At 38.6% G+C, this 18,984-nt stretch overlaps 1 protein-coding gene across 6 annotated transcripts in view; it reads left to right on the top strand.

Annotated features, from left to right (window-relative positions):
* The window catches only part of PCSK5 (proprotein convertase subtilisin/kexin type 5), a 507,422-nt gene that overhangs the window by 280,206 nt on the left and 208,232 nt on the right, over nt 1–18,984 (top strand). For all 6 annotated transcript variants that reach the window (XM_060409352.1, XM_042243336.2, XM_042243335.2 and 3 more), the window contains one exon: nt 14,120–14,237. In XM_060409352.1, coding sequence (XP_060265335.1) covers nt 14,120–14,237 — 118 coding nt within the window. The remainder of the gene's footprint in view (nt 1–14,119; nt 14,238–18,984) is intronic.

The following is an 18,984-nucleotide window of genomic DNA, read 5'->3' as shown; positions in this document are numbered from 1 at the left end:
AATGACATGGACAGAAGAAACTGACTTGCTACAATGGGTGAAAATGCTCTTGCCATGATGTTTTCTCTCATCTTAGCATGCAGTTGTATATTCCTCACCTCAAAGGTTGTGACATTCAGTGGAATTTTTTATCATCTCTTGGTCTCCTAAATGAGGAGAGTTATACAGGTGGTATATATAATCATCTTTGCTAAATTCTTTTTTTTTTTTTAAGTAAAGACAAAGAAATGCTTTTAGAAATGGCTCTTTAATAAACCCAGGGCAAAGGGTGTGGTGAAGAGATTGCTTCTTGAAAAGTGTCAGGCCAAAACCTATACTTTAAGAAGACTTCACAAATTTCCTTCAAACCAGTCTTTTTGTTGCTTATTATTGTTCACCATGACCTTCAGAAAGCCACTTAACTTCCAATATTTGAATTATTTTCACATAGAGCTGTGATCTTTGAATTTGCCATGTCAGTTTGCAGACATTAAAAGAAAGCCAGTGACACAATTCTGGTTAGCTTCTGGAGTCACTGTGAGACTCTTGCAGGCAGAGTGACAGATTCATTTACAGTTTATAAGTGACTTTTTCCCTTTCTTAAGTTTCACATTAGTATTCTTTTTCTTAGCTGTGAAGCAAACTTAGAATCATCTGTAGTCCTAGGAAGCTGCATACATTTTTTGAGCCTGCCAGAGGCTACAGTGTCAATGCTTTCTTAATATACTCTATGGGATGGTTTTGTCTGGAAATCCTTTGCTCTTCTTTATATGTTTTGCCCTCAGAATTGTCTTTAGAACCAAGGTAAAAGATATGTGTCCAGCTTTGTTCCAGAGTTCAATATTGTGCCCCTTACAAGCCTAAAACTTGCACTGAACTCCAGCTTTATATGATTAAACAATCAGAGGATGTACCTAAAAATGCATGATGTCTACGATTACATGTTAGGGTGTACCATAGTTTTTTGTACAGATTATTTAACTGAACTAGGGAATCAAATAAGGAAATTGAGTGGAGATTGAAATCTAGCCTATAATGGACTCAACAAGTCATGTGTCCCAGAGTGGGATGTTGTTGTTTAGTTGCAAAGGTGTGTCTGACTCTTTTGTATCCCACCAGGCTCCTCTCTGCATGGGATTTTCCAGGCAAGAATACTGGAGTGGGTTTTCACTTCCTTCTTCAGGGGACCTTTCTGACCCAGGGATCAAACCTGTGTCTCCTGCATCGACAGGTGGATCCTTTACCACTGAGCCAGCGGGAAAGCCCCCAGAGTGGGATGACGTTCCCATAAAGCAAGAGGCATCTAATTCACAGGAGTCCCATGTAGGCAACCATATTGCATGAAATTTGGTTGTAATTTCTCCCACAATTGTCAAAAAGGCATGGGTATCTTTCAAAAGGTATCTCTCCAGAGATGGTTTTGATCATTTTAACCTTCATCTATTGCTTCAAGCTTGACATTCACAGGACCTTCATTTGCAAAGTTATTGCAGTCAGATAGAGTTTCCCAATATCTTTTTCATCATCCCCAGCTTCTAGACATAGTTTGATGTAAAATCTTAGAATTTTGAATGAATGAGTTTAAGCACAAATCTATTTTTCTCTTCTTATTCTTTCTCCATTCTGCCTGATTTTTTGACCAAAAATGATTGAAGCTTCATGCATTCAAATGTATGCTTATTTCATGTGGAGTCAGTAGGAGACTTTTATGTGGGGTGATTAAAAATTGACATATGCAGGATACATGAGCACAGGCAGAAGGCAGTGGCAAAAAAGCTATATGAGATGCTTTCATGATTATCAACAAGCTGTCTTGTAAGGTACTCCCAAACAGACCTTTTCTACAAAGGAATAGAGCTTTAAATGTGAGAGAGAGAGAGATGTGACTGAGGTACACAGGAGGAACTCTGTCATTGAAATTAGTCCTTGCTTATCAGTTTTGGACTCTGGCATCAGCTTTCCCAGAACAGACTACGGCACCAATTCCCTGACCCCCATGAGGGACAGGAGGCTCTAACTTGCTGTGACCACGCTGAGACCATGCCAAATGGGCAGTGTTCCAGCTGTGAAGATCGGTTCAAGATCAATGTACATGCTGTGCCATGCTAAGTTGCTTCAGTTGTGTCTGACTCTGTTGAGACCCTATGGACTTCCCGCCAGACTCCTCTGTCTGTGGGATTCTCCAGGCAAGAATACTGGAGTGGATTGCCGTGCCCTCCTCCAGAGGATCTTCCTGACCCAAGGATTGAACCCATATCTCTTAAGTCTCCTGCATTGTCAGGTGGGTTCTTTACCACTTGCGCGGCATAGGACGCCCTCAAGATCAATAAGTTAAGCCAAATGAACGAGAGGAAAGGGGGCCTTATTACATCTTTTTAAACTTTAGTAAAGATGGCTTTGCCTATCCTTTTTTTCTACCCATGGAGATCTTTATATCCATGCTAGTGTCTACAATATAAACCAGACCCAAGGATTCAAAAAGAAATCCTGAAAATTAATCCCTCGCTAGTTTTGTGCATAACTTCCTAGGGCCACTGCATCTAGGAAGATACAGTTACACACACCAGGCGTTCACTTTGTGGAATCCATCTGGATACATCTTCTGTGACATAAATAGATCCAGACTTTTTTTTCTTAGAATCTCAATTCAACTCTTTACACATGTTCACATCTTGCTAGCCTTAGGCATTTCAAAGCAATTAAACTTCCATCACACATCCCAGTAATAGTTTCAACAGGCTTCATTTTATGATGTTCTACCAGAAGCCATGGTACACCCTGAAGTTTCCAGAGTCATCTTTGAAAGAGCCAAAAAAAGAGGGTATTGTGATCACTGCTGGATGTTAACAAATGGGAAGCTGCTCTTTGCCACCCAGTGCCGTTTGCTCATCTGTGCATGCCTAGTTAGCTGTAATAAAAAAAAATGGCCTCAGCATGAATATAAAATAAAGTAACTTTGCCATATTAATAATATTTTCTCACTCAGGAAAAACTCCTGATAGAAATGACTGAAGAAGGTCATTTCTCAGCAAGAATAAGGGCTCTGGGCCAGTTAACTTTTCTTCCAAACTTCACATATATCATTTTCTGCACATACTATTTTAATGAGTTTTGAAGAAGAGAGCTGTTTTTAATGCAGTTGATTTGCAGAAAGCAGAGGGGATAAAAATGTTCCAGTGTTCATTTGTGATGTATAGATAAATCCCAAAATGCCCCCCCAACCTTTGTTGTCTTATTCTGAGAATTTATGATTGATTTGAGTACTTTCATTGAAAGAAATACTATGTGTCTTTTGTATAATGGTGATCACTGAGTATGTATATAATAGATGAAGATTTTGAATACTTGGGATCAAGTCCCAGTGAGTTTAAGAGTTTTTTGTTTTATTTTTTAATGTTCATGAGACTTAGTATTTTCAACTGTGAATTGTGAATAATCAGTTTAGTTCAGTTGCTCAGTCATATCCGACTCTTTGCGACCCCATGAATTGCAGCACGCCAGGCCTCCATGTCCATCACCAACTCCCAGAGTTCACTCAGACTCACGTCCATGGAGTCAGTGATGCCATCCAGCCATCTCATCCTCGGCCGTCCCGTTCTTCTCCTGCCCCCAATCCCTCCCAGCATCAGAGTCTTTTCCAATGAGTCAACTCTTCGCATGAGGTGGCCAAAGTACTGGAGTTTCAGCTTTAGCATCATTCCTTCCAAAGAAATCCCAGGGCTGATCTCCTTCAGAATGGACTGGTTGGATGTCCTTGTAGTCCAAGGGACTCTCAAGAGTCTTCTCCAACACCACACTTCAAAAGCATTAATTCTTCAGCGCTCAGCCTTCTTCACAGTCCAACTCTCACATCCATACATGACCACAGGAAAAACCATAGCCTTGACTAGACAGACCTTAGTCAGCAAAGTAATGTCTCTGCTTTTGAATATGCTATCTACGTTGGTCATAACTTTTCTTCCAAGGAGTAAACGTCTTTTAATTTCATGGCTGCAATCACCATCTGCAGTGATTTTGGAGCCCAAAAAAATAAAGTCTGCCACTGTTTCCACTGTTTCCCCATCTATTTGCCATGAAGTGATGGGACCAGATGCCATGATATTTGTTTTCTGAATGTTGAGCTTTAAGCCAACTTTTTCACTCTCCTCTCACTTTCATCAAGAGGCTTTTTAGTTCCTCTTCACTTTCTGCCATAAGGGTGGTGTCATCTGCATATCTGAAGTTATTGATATTTCTCCTGGCAATCTTGATTCCAGCTTGTGTTTCTTCCAGTCCAGAGTTTTTCATGATGTACTCTTCATATAAGTTAAATAAGCAGGGTGACCATATACAGCCTTGACGTACTCCTTTTCCTATTTGGAAGCAGTCTGTTGTTCCATGTCCAGTTCTAACTGTTGCTTCCTAACCTCCATACAGATTTCTCAAGAGGCAGGTCAGGTGGTCTGGTATTCCCATCTCTCAGAATTTTCCACAGTTTATTGTGATCCACACAGTCAAAGGCTCTGGCATAGTCAACAAAACAGAAATAGATGTTTTTCTGGAACTCTCTTGCTTTTTCCATGATCCAGTGGAGGTTGACAGTTTGATCTCTGGTTCCTCTGCCTTTTCTAAAGCCAGCTTGGACATCAGGAAGTTCACAGTTCACATATTGCTGAAGCCTGGCTTGGAAAATTTTGAGCATTACTTTACTAGCATGTGAGATGAGTGCAATTGTGCGATAGTTTGAACCTTCTTTGGCATTGCCTTTCTTTGGGATTTGAATGAAAACTGACCTTTTCCAGTCCTGTGGCCACTGCTGAGTTTTCCAAATTTGCTGGCATATGGAGTGCAGCACTTTCACAGCATCATCTTTCAGGATTTGAAACAGCTCCACTGGAATTCCATCACCTCCACTAGCTTTGTCCGTAGTGATGCTTTCTAAGGCCCACTTGACTTCACATTCCAGGATGTCTAGCTCTAGATGAGTGATCACACCATTGTGATTATCTGGGTTGTGAAGATCTTTTTGTACAGTTCTTCTGTGTATTCTTGCCACCTCTTCTTAGTATCTTCTGCTTCTGTTAGGTCCATACCATTTCTGTCCTTTATCGAGCCCATCTTTGCATGAAACGTTCCCTTGGTATCTCTAATTTTCTTGAAGAGAACTTGCTAATAGGATTATTTTAAAGATTTCATTAGCTAATGTATTTAAAAGGTGCATGTATGAGATATGTTTACCGCCCATATGAAACTTCTGGGCCTCTTCTTTTGGGAATCATACTTGAAACATGCTTGATAAGTGCACTTCAGTTATAGATGCAGTAGGGTTAAGAGATAGCTACCTCACTGCATTTACTATTTTCAACATTGTGATTGACCATGATTTTGTATCTCAATCAAACGCTGATTCTATCCTAACAATGTAGAGAACTTAACTCTTCAGGTGATGTGCATCCAAAGAAGAAAATACCTACACAAACCTGTGCTTGAACAATGAGGGATCTGCATCTATAGATTAATTAGAACTTCATCGTGTAAAAGTTTTATAAGAGAAGCAAAAACACTTCTGGTAGGTAGCCCACATGAAAAGATATTGACATGATCTTCTGTGTAAGCAGCTTACTTCTGGCATGAGGGCAGGATATTTGTAAACCATGCCTGCAGAGACTCAAGCCCTTTGTTGGAGATGTTAGCCTGATTATCCAGGCTTTATCATTGGTAAACTAGGTTTCCTGGAAAGATACTAATTGTAGTAGCTTCAAGAAGTGGCTCTCAAAGTGGGGTCCCTGAACCAACAATATCAGCATCACCCAGGAACTTGGTAAAAATGCAAATCTGAACCTTGCCTTGAAACTACTAATCAGTGGGGTTGCACAGTGTGTGCCCTAACAAGTCCTCTGGGTGATGTACATGTAGGTTTGGGAAACACCAACCCAAGTTATCCGCTGTACGTAATGAATTAATTTCTCTCCTAGTCAACTTCGAGTGTTGCTAATTGAAATAGTATCCTCAGAAGAAATGAACAAAATTTCTCTCATGATTTTTTTCTGTAGCTTGGATAAGGAATCCCATGTGTGAAAGATGCTCCATAAAAGAGCTCGTCTCTTGTCATTCTCTTACTGCATGCATGTACTCCCAGCTGCAGGTATTCTCCTTTTGGTCAATTGGATGATCACGTTCTCTTTTCAAACTTTGTATCCCCCATTTCAGGGGAGGGGGGACCTTTTACATTATCCTCCTGTGTTAGTTCTGTGCTTTCTTACACAATTAAAAATTCCCAACAAGTAGTGTGATTTAGGGGCTTCCCTAGTGGCTCAGATAGTCAGGAGTCCACCTGCCATGCAGGGGACCAGGATTTGATCTCTGTGTTGGGAAGATCCCATAAAGAAGGGACTGGCAACCCACTCCAGTACTCTGGCCTGGAGAATCCCATGGACACACAGTCCATGGGATCGCAAAGGTCGGACACAACTGAGTGACTAACACATCAGTCTGATTTGGCTGCTTCCGTTTCCTCTCTCCTGCAGTCTTGTTTCCACTTCCGCCTTTAAAGTGCAGTTACTCTTTAAGATGTTCAACCATTTCCTGCTTGCCAGATCAGAAGGATCCTTGTTTTTCTCCAGGGTTTCATGCTTTTGATGTACACAGTCCAGAACTACTTTTCTTTGCCTTTCGTGCTGCAGAGATACAGCCCTGTTCTTCTTTGATACTCTCCTGAGTCCTTTCTCTCCCTTTCCCTGGGCCATTCCCTAAGGACTGTTGCTTTGAGAGATCTAGAGGGAGAACACCTTGGCTCTCTTTCCTCCTCCGCTCCTCTCTGCCTTCTTTCCTCCCTTTCACATTCTCTTAATTCCACATTCACATCCCTGCCTTCCATTCAATGACAAGGACCACCTCCTGACTAATGATTCCCAGTTCTACCATCTTCCACATTGACTTCATCCATTACCAACCTAGAATCTCTGCACAAGGCTCTCCTGTGTCATTTAAAACTCAGAACTTCTAAAATAGAACTATCGGGCGTCTTTTATGAAGCAATTTCTCCCCCAAAGTTACCTCTATCCTCAGGGAACATCCTTCTCTAGATCACCCCATTCGCTCTGATCCTGTTCACTCTGACTGAGCATCCTACAGTGTGAGATGTGAAATTTCTTTGCTCCTTTCTTATGTGATTGCCTATTTCATTCACCTCTTCCATAACCTTCTTTATGGTCTCCCATGCCTGCACCATTGAAATAAGTAGTTCCCTGCCTCAGTCCTTCTGCTATTTCATACCCCACACATCAATGCCAGATCAGTCTTTCTAAAATATTAATTAAATAAATGTCATTTTTTGATTGCTGGCTACTTCATTACCTGCAGATAAATCCATCCATGGGATTTCAGGCCCACATAGCTTTCTTGAGGAGACACCATTCCAAATATCCCTGTCTCATTATTTACTCCATGAATTATACCTCTATGAATCCAAATCTTACTCCAGGACATAACCGAATCCAAATCTTACTCCAGGACATAACCATCTCAAGTATTATTTCTTTTAAGAGAATATGCGTCTTCTATAATGGCCTATTTTTCTGAGTTTTACAGAAATTTCCTTATTTGAGTTTTATGTAAATGAAAAGGAATTTTCATGAGAAGCCTTATATAGCACTTGAAACTTAAAAAGATAAGTGTTAGCTTTCTTCCCAATCAGAAGGTGACATTCCTAGCTGCAAGGAATACGTTCTTCTGTGTATCACGCTTTGTGGTTTGCCACCCATCATATCAACAGTAGGTAATGGCATCATATCCGGTGAGCCATGGATGTTTGGTGTAGTTGGATAAAATAATCATATCTTTGCAACCTCTGTTAACTACTGATTATGGAAATATACTCACTTGAAATATAAACATCAGTCAGATTTTCTATTCCTTTATGCAAATTTAAGGAAAAGGCAAACATAAAGGAAAGTTAAATGAAGAGTTATCTATAAATAATATGTGAATAATTAAAAAATAAGAATTTTTGACTGCTGGCTCATTAAGATCCCAGTCTGGTAATTGTTTGTCCAGGTTATGTGCCAAGAAGATCTAGGCTGGGGAGCTAACATATGGTCAGTCTAATCTTCAGTTAGCTTTCACCCAGAAGCCCTTGTGGGACATTTTTTATTTTGTTCTTATCTCTGTCTAAGCAATCATAGTTTCCTAAAAACAAGCCCAGTTGTGATCTATGTATGCCTAGGAATACATGGCTAAGTTTCCCCAAGGTAGTAAAATAGTTTTCCTACCTCCAGTCAAGAAATTCTAGTCAAGTGCCTTAAACAAATTACTTTCCTATTATAGTCACTTTGGAAGCAAACAAAGGAAGAATGGCCAGAGAAGAGAAAATAATTTGACATGTTTATCTTTTCTTAAATCCCCTTAAGAGAAGACAGGCGTATCTTCTTAACTCTGTAAATTTTAATAGATAACAGTAAATATGTATCTTAAATATGCATATGTAATAAACTGCATGCATATGTACCAAGTATAATGAAGTACATTGTACATGGAGGAGGAGAACTCAGCAGTGGTTTCCTAAACTCTTTTTACTTCATCTCTGCAATGATGAGCCTGCCTGACTACCTACAGCTGCTGACCAAACATATCCCGAGGGGCACTTTGAAGTGCAGACCCTGCAGACAGCCAAGTATCAGTGTCTGGAAACCTTCCACATGCAATTCCTTGATAGTGCTGGTGATGGCTGGCATCTTTGGATCTGGCTGCAGTTGTTAGTAGAGCCTACAATTTTAGGAAAAGCAAAGGAAAACTAAAAACAAACCATGCAAAGTAAGGCAATAAGGCAGGTGCTGGCTGTGGGGTTTTTCCTGCCCCCAGGGAGTCTGCATTTTGCTGGAGGAGGCAGAAGAAAGCACTGCAGCTCTAGTTCTGATTTCTCTAAGAAGCTTATGTGCTTTTCATGCTGAAATTTAAAGGGTACATAATAAAGAGATAGATGTCTGAGAAAGGGAGTAGGAAAAGGGAAGAAAAGGCTAATTCTGCAAGCATCCTGTTTTCATTTGTCAAGCTGTTTGGGTGTAGAAATGCTGACATAGACGGAAGAGTATTACTTCTGCTTCTTCATGCTTATGAATCTTACATTTTATGTTTTCCTATTTAGCTGTTTACTTCTACTTTAAAAGAAGCAGTACTTAAGCATTTACATTATTCATGTGCAATGGGGTGCGTTTCACGCCCTCTGCCTGGTTTGATTAGTAGGTGCGGGAGGTGCAGGGTCCCTGGTGGGAGCAGTTATTTCAGAACAGGTGGTTCAGCACATTGAAGATCAAAGAACCCAAAGGTGCGAGGACTCCAGGAGCCACAGGAGCTCTTTGATCTCAGTCGAAGTTCAACCCCACCCTGCAGATCAGCAGCCCTGCTCAAGCCAGGAACTTGCATGTGCCTAACCATCTCTCAGTCTGGTGGTTTCCCCTTAGGTAGAAGAACAGCAGCCTGACTGATGGCAGAAGATACCCCACAGTCACGGTTGGCATCCAGTTCCCCCACAGTCCACTCTCTCCCCCTTACTTCTGGCCACGTAGACTGCTAATGCCCATCCCCTGCTGACCACTCTCCCCACACGCCAGGGCTGCCGTTTTGCTCACTGCCCCAAAGAACGGTACACAGACCTGATGATTCTTTAATCAGGAGGCTCTGTTCTGGTCCCAGCTGTCCTCCCTGCATCTCCACCTCACTGAATCCAGCGAGAGCTCCAAAGCCCAGTCCAGATATCACCTTCCCCTCCATGTCATCTTCCCAACTCCAAATTTCAGCTAACATTCATTGAGTACTTTCCATAGGGCAGGCTCTATTGATAGCTTTTTATCCATTATCTTTTTTTTTTAACTGATTTCTTTTCTTGACTTTTGAAGTCTTTTGTATACACTTACAGTGATTACACAGTTACCACTTTTGTTTCTTAGTGAAATCATAGAGCTATTCTTGTCTCATCCCCTGGCAGTCTGAGAACTCATAGCATTTTCTGTTTCTTTCAGAGCCTCATGGTGTTGACTATAGTAGGTGCTCCAAACCACACAAGTTGTATCATAATTAATGTGATAAATTCTTAGCTTATATCAGTGAAGTGTGTTGAAACTGTCCCTTTCTAACAATTGAGTAATCGAATCTAATTTATCAACCACATTTTATATTTTGATGATTGAATACATCTCAACAAATACCAAGTTCAGTATGCCTGTACAGCTGCCTCCTAGTTACTAGGCTGTTGATAGTAAAAGATGTGAAAGTGCCACTCCATACTCCCTCATTTCCACATGCAGTAGCTCCTCACCTGGTTTGCCCGTGAATAAGGAGTTTCTCTAGGACATAGGATTTCCGCGCTCAAACCAGGACAGCATTGGGTAAACCTAGACGTTTAGTCAAACTAGTCATAAGAAATGATTTCCCCAATGGAAGAAATTGACTGTACTTTTATACTAAATGCTCAGGAATGGATAGCTGTCACTTAGTTGTGTCTTTTGCAGTCACAGGCAAAATTTTAAATCTCTCATAGCCATTTTTGTCGTCGTTTGCCCTTCTGGTTGCTACATAGCATTGTCTGTATATCTGACAGCTGGTAGCACTTCAGGGAGCTCAAAAAAGTTAAAAATCAAACAAACAAACTTGTTCCAATCAATTCCTTTATTATATCAGACAGGGCTTTACTAATAAGCCATTTAGAGTTATCATGAAATAGCCAATCAGTGTGATATTTCTTTTTAAAGGGTTTAAAATAGCTGGCATCAGTAAGGATATATCAAATTCCCTGGTTATAACTTCCTGTGCCCCCAAATTCCAATTTTTATTTTCCTACTAAGTTTTCTATCTTTTCTTTAGAATTGACTTTTTTAGGTTTCATAGCTAGTACTGCTGTCTAAATCAACTGTATCTGCTTTTGAACTATGCAGTTATTTACTTGTGTATTTAATGACTAGCTCCTCTTGGCATTTCTAGTCTCATCAGAAAATGAAAATATACCTCCCGGGAACATCGTCCATCTTCCTCTCTTTGCTTGCCCACCCGACTAGTCCAAGCAGGGAAACCTTTGGATTACTTGGAATAAAAACTAGTTATACTTCTGGCACAAGGCAGTTCCACTTTTTGGAACTTCTCTGCATAAACAGTCATGCCATCTAATGGAACAAATATACTATTAAGCAAGTTTTTCAAATTCCTTTTATTAAGTTTGTTCAACCACATTCTTCAAAGAGTTAGATATAGTTTCTGAAATACCTATCATAGCTGTGCTTCAAGCTATTTAGTCTATATACATGCTTTATTCCCTCAATGTCTTTCTAAATACAGAATCCATAGAATTTTGCATTTGGCACAGTGCCTGCATGGAGAGTTTCCACTTGATCCTCATAAAATTATTTTCAGGCTCAGGTCGTGGCATGAGAAATGTGCATAGATAAAACTATTTTAGTTATGGAATGGTCATATCACAACCAGTGATGGCGTATTATATACAGGTAATTGTAAAATTTTTGAAAGTGGGAATATTGGCTCTACACTAGGATACATTTTTAGTTATTAATGATGAGTTTATAGGAGTCTGTAACAAAAAGAACAGGCCTCCTAATTCCCCCTTACAATTCTCCTGTAAACATTTTATGCCACTTGGTGAATTAAATACAGTTTCTCAGATCAGTTACATTCATTTACTTCAGAAATACATTTGGAGCCTCTTCTCTAAGCCAGATGCTCTGCAGTCACGGAAGAGAAATCATACCCCATGTGGCGTGGTAACAATGGTAACAGTGTGATGAGCGAGATGTGACTCAAATGGTCAGCAAAACAGAAACACACAAAATAAAACACATGTTCTGAGTTTATAAGTTAATTTTAGAGTGTGAAACTTCATGTCATATAAAAAATTATTATATGTCACTTATATCTCATAAAACTAGTAGAGCTTTCAAACCACTTAATGGCTATTTTCCCTGTTAACACCATGTTTTGAAGGAGTTTATCTGCCCAACGCATTTATTGTGTAATTATTTTCTCTTTGGTATTTACCAAAAATCAAACAAATCACTGCCATTCAGAAGAGAGTTGATACATTGCCGGCACTGCCCCCCTCCTCCCAAAAAAAGAAAAAATAAATTTATTTCATTTTTTTCCTTCAGCTGTGTATCATGATTGTGGACAGATTCTCAATTTCAGTATATTAAAATATTTTAAAATGCTGCAAGTCTCCATTAGTGATTCGGTGGCCTTCACTGATCTAGTCTAATTTCCTTGTTCATTAATATTCTAGTAATAAACATTTTTTTCTGTGACTCGCCAGTCTGTAGTTTAATTGGAGCTACTCAGCCTCTGTTCTGAACACCTCCTTTGAGTATTGCATGAACAGACCTTTTCTCTGGAGGGTAGGAATTGAGTCAGAAAAGGAAACAATTTACAGCCTTCATAAAGACTCAAGGTGCTTTTCTACTTAACTCAAGTGGTTGTTTAACAGGCATGAAGTGTTTGTTGTATTTGACAGCTCTGCGTGTTAATTTATTCTAAAGGTTGTTAAGTTGACAATTATTGGGGGTGGGGAGGTGAGGAAGGGCAGTGTGCAAAGCTGAGCTGGGGCCAAGACACCCATTTTGCAGACTATTCAAAATCCTTACCCTCACCAAACCCACCCCCTCACCCTCTTCCCCACCCCCTTCATATCAATTAAATCTCTCATTTCCCTGAACTGAGATTAAATTATAAATTATACTGGTTTAAAATCACTTGACAGTGGCTTGGAGATATTTGGGTACCATGAAGAGTTAGAGAGCCTCGCATTGCGTCTTCGTCAATAATTTCAATTCCTCCAGGGCAAGAAAATACCTTTGAATATCCATGGTGACATGATATAGACTGTGGTTAAGTGATAAGTGATAACATAGGATTTCAATGAAATTTAACAAAAGAGCTCCACAATTTGGTTTCTTTAATCCCAAATTTGTCATTTCTCTTCTATTATATGTGTGTTACTCTGTATCTTTTCAAATTAAGGAGGCAAACTTGCCTCATGTAATATTATGTAACTAAATCTAAATAGACTTGTTAATAACAGTTACCGATTTGTGATGAGGTTATTGATGAGTTTTATTTATTCTTTTCTGGATGTAGTTCCAAGTTTTTACAATGAACATACATTATTTTTTAATTAAGAAAAATATCACTTATAATAAAAGTTGCAAAAGTACCTGTATAAAAATTCTACATATATCTTTGCCATAGCAAAGTATGACTTTGTGTTTAAAGATATAGAAGAGTTTAATGCAAGGTGGAGATTTTATGTATTCAACTGAGATTTTTAAGTATTTTTAGAAAGAGTTGCAAATGTAGATATCACTGTATCATCATTAAATTTTCCTATATATAAGTAAAGTTTCTGAGAAAGTTAGGTCAAATTTATCTATTGATCTAATAGATATTCTCATTGAGAACTAAAAGTTTACAACATCCAAGGATAAGAAGGTGTCATGAAAGTTTAGAAGCCTCCAAATATTTCATGCATAAACTCTAATAAGTTTTTCATATGCTAAAGGAAAGGTAATGATTTATGTCTTCTAGGATTTTCAACCAAAAAACTAGATATGTCAGAAAATTGGTATTTCTTGCGTGTTAGTTCTGACTGCACTAAGAGAAGTTGTGTACACTTCTCTTTAAACCTACTAATTATTTTATCTTACAAACAGGATAGTGTTATCACTTGAATACAAGTGGTTTACAAGCGGAGCCTGGTAGTAAATCTTTGTGGGTTAGAATTTGGCTCAACCACTGAACTGCTAGTCAATCTCAGCCAAATTTCTTTCTCCTCTTCCGTGAGTGACAATAGTAATAGCACTAACATCTTAAGATTGTTAGGAGGATTAAATGCAAAAATATGGGCTAATACTTGCCATGTAATAACAATTCATAAATGGTAGTTATGTTACTAGTTATAATACGTATTCAGTGAACAATACGCATTGATCTTATTTTCTTCTTTTGATTATTTACTTGTTTTATTTGTTTTTTAATTGTTGCTAGAAGGAAAGCTTGGCTCCCATTGGGTTGTGTCTGGCTTTTCTACAGAGTGAAAGTATAAGTCAACATATATAGCATAGGTTGCTGCCAACCATGGTAAAGCTGACCGACTTCTTGCCTTCTGTAGTGAGCCATCTCTATGGATTTGGACTGATGGATGCAGAGGCCATGGTGATGGAGGCGGAGAAGTGGACCACTGTTCCCCAGCAGCACGTGTGTGTGGAGAGCACAGACCGACAAATCAAGTAATGCTTGCTGCCAGCAGACAGCATGACCATTCCCTAAAAGAGCGCTGGCCCACGCAGATGTCTCGAGACAGCCCTGTGTTGCACATAAAAACTAGTAGTTTGTGTAGTTTTTTTCTAATGTGATTATAAAATCTTAATATAATGTCTAAGACCCTAAACTGTTAAATCCATCCTAGTATAACCTGCCATGCCCTACTCCAGAGGATCTTTTCAACCTAAGGATAGAACCCAGGCCTCCCACATTGCAGGTAGATTTTTCACCATCTGAGCCACCAGGAAAGCCCACTAGCATAAGCCAAGGATCCTTTAAAAAAAGCATATTTTATAAGGGGATGGGAGAACCCTTACAGGTGGATATTCTTTAAGTTTCTACTCTGTAAGTATTTCTGTTTGATGGTAGAAGTATTTCCCATAAGTTGGTATACCCCCAAAACTACACCTTATGATCTGGAAACTTAGCTACTTACCATGTAGTTCTCTGAGAGTGATGCAGGATGCACAGTAAGTGAGACTGCACTTTACTCAGATTCCAGGGCCTAGTGTCCTGTTTCAGTCACACAAACCTGGAGACTGTGCAACAGGATTTACCAAGTGATACTGAAGTCTCTCCTAGGCACTGAATTTGAAGAATTAGGATTTATTATAGTGATTTTATTAGTATTTTGCTTTTGGCTTTCTTTTTATAGAGAGTTAGTTGAGAAAAATACTTATGAACTTTGGTTTGTAATAAGAACAGAGCCATTGTAATTCTTGAGGAAATTGTTAGGAAGCAGAAACAAATGGACTAAATTTTTTCTCATTCTACCCATTTGTGGCAAAGAATATGAAAAAAATAAACAAAGGAGTAAAACATTAACCAGTATTTATTGAGTTCTTACAATAGGTCAAGCCCTAGCAACTTAATGTGTGTTTTCTTCTTAAAACTTGATTTTAAAAAATGGGTTTTATTCCCTTTTGACAAATGAAGAAATGAGATCAAATGGGACAATTGTTTATTTCTACACAAATTTCATTTACCAATTCAGCATCTATTTTTCTTTCATTTATTGGATAGCAAGAACGGGACTAGTGGCACATGCAGCTGGGAGGAGTCCAGATCTCCTCCTGCATGTGCTGCAGCTCTGCGCCCTTTCTGCCAGATACCCAGGACCCTCAGAGCCCAATGAAGAGGCTCAGACCCAGCTGACCAGAGACACCCAGAACCATGTCAGAACTTTGAGCAAGACCTGGTGACAGGGACCAGCTGTCACCCACCAGTCTTCCCAGCCCGACTTCAAGATGCTGAGCCTGAAGCTTCTAAGGCTGTTCAGCATGGAACATATGCCCCAGCGATCAAGCCCTGAGCCTTTGGAATAGGAGCACTGGCTCCAAGACTAGGGAGTATCAAATAGTGAGAACTCATACAAAGGAAACCACTTGAATACAAGACCCTGCATCACCCAACCACCAGTAGCACCCTGTGCAGGATACCTTATCTAGACAACAAACAAAACAAAAATACAAACCCAATCATCAGCAGACAGGATTACCACCTCACTCAACTTTGCCCATCAGAGGAAAAACAAACAAAAAAAAAACAACTCTGCACAAATCTTACCCTATACAAAGCTCACACAAACCACTGGACCAATTTTAGGAGGACAGAAACCAAAAGAAAGAAAGAATTCAACCTTCATCAAGGAAAGAATTCAAATTTCCTTGAAGCCTGGGAAAGGAGACCTCAAACAATAACTAAAAAAAACATAATGGAAAGGCAGAGAAATACTGCACAAATGAAGGAACAAACTAGAAACATAGAAGTCCAAATAAATGAAGAGGAAATAGGGAAACTACCTGAAAAAGAATTCAGAATAATGATAGTAAAGATGATAAAAAACCTTGAAAACAAAATGGAGAAAATGCAAGAATCATTTAACAAAAACCTAGAAGAACTAAAAAATAAACATACAGAGACAAACAACACAATTACTGAAATTAAAAATACTCTAGAAGGAATCAATAGCAGAGTATCTGAAGCAGAAGAATGAATCAGTGAACTGGAAGATAAATTGGTGGAAATAACTTCTGAAGAACAGAATAAAGTAAAAAGAATGAAAAGAGCTGAGAACAGTCTCAGAGACCTCTGGGACCATAACAAACATACCAACATTCAAATTATAAGGGTCCCAGAAGAAGAAGAGAAAAAGAAAAGGTATGAGAAAATTTTTGAAGAGATTATAGTTAAAAATTTCCCCAACATGGAAAAGGAAATAGTCAATCAAGTCCAAGAGGCACAAAGAGTCCCATATAGGATAAACCCAAGGAGAAACATGCCAAGACATATACTAATCAAACTGACAAGACTAAACACAAATAAAGATTATTAAAAGCAGCAAGGGAGAAGCAACAAGTAACATACAAGGGAAACTGCATATGCTTAACAGCTGATCTTCCAGTGAAAACTCTGAAGGCCAGAAGGGAATGGTAGGATATATTTAAAGTACTTGAAAGGGAAAAATCTACAACCAAGATTACTGGACCTGGCAAGGATCTCATTCAAAAATGATGGAGAAATAAAAAGCTTTTCAGACAAGCAAAAAGTTAAGAGAATTCAGTACCACCAAACAAGTCAGTTAAACGGACTTTTTTATGGTCAAGAAATACAACAGAAAAAAAAAGATCTACAAAATCAACCCCAAACAATTAAGAAAATGGCAATAGGAACATATATATCAATAATTACTTTAAATGGATTAAATGCTCCAACCAAAAGATACAGACTAGCTGAATGGATACAAAAACAAGACCCATATATATGCTGTCTACAAGAAACCCACTTCAGACCTCAAGACACATATAGACTGAAAGAGAGAGGATGGAAAAATATATTCCATGCAAATGGGAAGCAAAAGAAAGCTGGAGCAGGAATCCTCATATCAGACCAAATAGACCTTAAAATAAAGAAGATTACAAGAGATAAGAAAGGATACTACATAGTGATCAAGGGATCAATCCAAGAGGAAGACATAACAATTGTAAATATCTGTGCACCCAACATAGGAGCACCTGAATACATAAGAGGAATACTAACAGTATAAAAGGAGAAATTGACAGTAACACAATAATAGTAGGAGACTTTAACACCCCACTCACACCAATGGACAGAACATCAAAACAGAAAATTAATAAGGAAACACAAGTCTTAAATGATATATCAGATGAGATGGATATCATTGATATCTTCAGGACATTCCATCCAAATGCAGAAGAATACACCTTCATCTCAAGGGCACATGGAACATTCTCCAGGATAGACCATATCTTGGGTCACAAATCAACCCTCAGTAAATTTAAGAAAACTGAAATTGTAACAAGCATCTTCTCCTACCACAATGCTATCAGACTAGATATCAATTACAAGAAGAAAAGTGTATGAAACAGAAACACATGGAAATTAAACAACACGTTTCTAAATAACCAACAGGTTACTGAAGAAATCAAAAGGAAATCAAAACATTTCTAGAAACAAATGACAATGAAAAGATGACAACTCAAAACCTATAGGGTGCAGCAAAAGCAGTTCTAAGAGGGAAGTTTACAGCAATACAGTTCTACCTCAGGAAACAAAAAAAAAAATCAAGTAGACAACCTAACTTTACAACTAAAACAACTGGAAAAAGAAAAATTTTAAAACCCCAAAATTAGTAGAAGGAAAGAAATCATAAAGATCCAAGCAGAAATAAATGAAGAAGAAACAATAGTAAAGATTATTAAAATTAAATGTGGTTCTTTGTGAAGATAAACAAAATTGGCAAACCTTTAGCCAGACTCATCAAGAAAAAGAGAGAAGAATTAAATCCACAAAATTAGGAATGAAAAAGGAGAGGTTACAACAGACAGTGCAAAAATACAAAGGATTATGAGACTATTATGAACAACTATATGGCAATAAAACAGATAACCTGGAAGAAATGGACAGATTCTTAGAAAGGTTCAGTCTTACTGAACCAGGAAGAAATAGAAATTATGAACAACCCAATTACAAGCACTGAAATTGAAGCTGTGATCAAAAAACTCCCAAAAAACAAAAGCCCAGGACCAGATGGCTTCACAGGAGAATTCCATCAAACATTTACAGAAGAGATGATGCCTATCCTTCTAAAACTCTTTCAAACATTGCAGAGGAAGGAACACTTCCAAACTCATTCTACGCAGCCACCATCACCCTGATACCAAAACCAGACAAAGACAACACAAAAAAAGAAAACTACAGGTCAGTATCACTGATGAACATAGATACAAAAATCCTCAACAAAATTTTAGCAAACAGAATTCAGCAACATATCAAAAAGCTCATATACCATGATCAAGTTGGGTTTATTTCCAGGATACAAGGATTCTTCAATATATGCAAATCATTCAGTGTGATACACCATATTAACAAATTGAAAGATAAAAACCATATGATCATCTCAATAGACGCTGAAAAAGCCTTTGACAAAATTCAGCACCCATTTATGATGAAAACTCTTCAAAGAATGGGCAGAGAAGGAACCTACCTCAACACAGTAAAGGTCATATATGATAAGCCTACAGAAAACATTATTCTCAATGGTGAAAAACTGAAAGCATTCCCCCTAAGATCAGGAACAAGACAAAGGTGTCCACTTTCACCACTATTATTCAACATAGTTCTGGAAGTCCTAGCTACAGCAATCAGAGAAGAAAAAGAAATAAATGGAATCCATGTTGGAAATGAAGGCGT

Source organism: Ovis aries, chromosome 2, assembly GCF_016772045.2.
Source record: "Ovis aries strain OAR_USU_Benz2616 breed Rambouillet chromosome 2, ARS-UI_Ramb_v3.0, whole genome shotgun sequence".
Lineage (NCBI taxonomy): Eukaryota > Metazoa > Chordata > Mammalia > Artiodactyla > Bovidae > Ovis > Ovis aries.
This window is presented reverse-complemented; position numbering and strand designations above follow the sequence as displayed.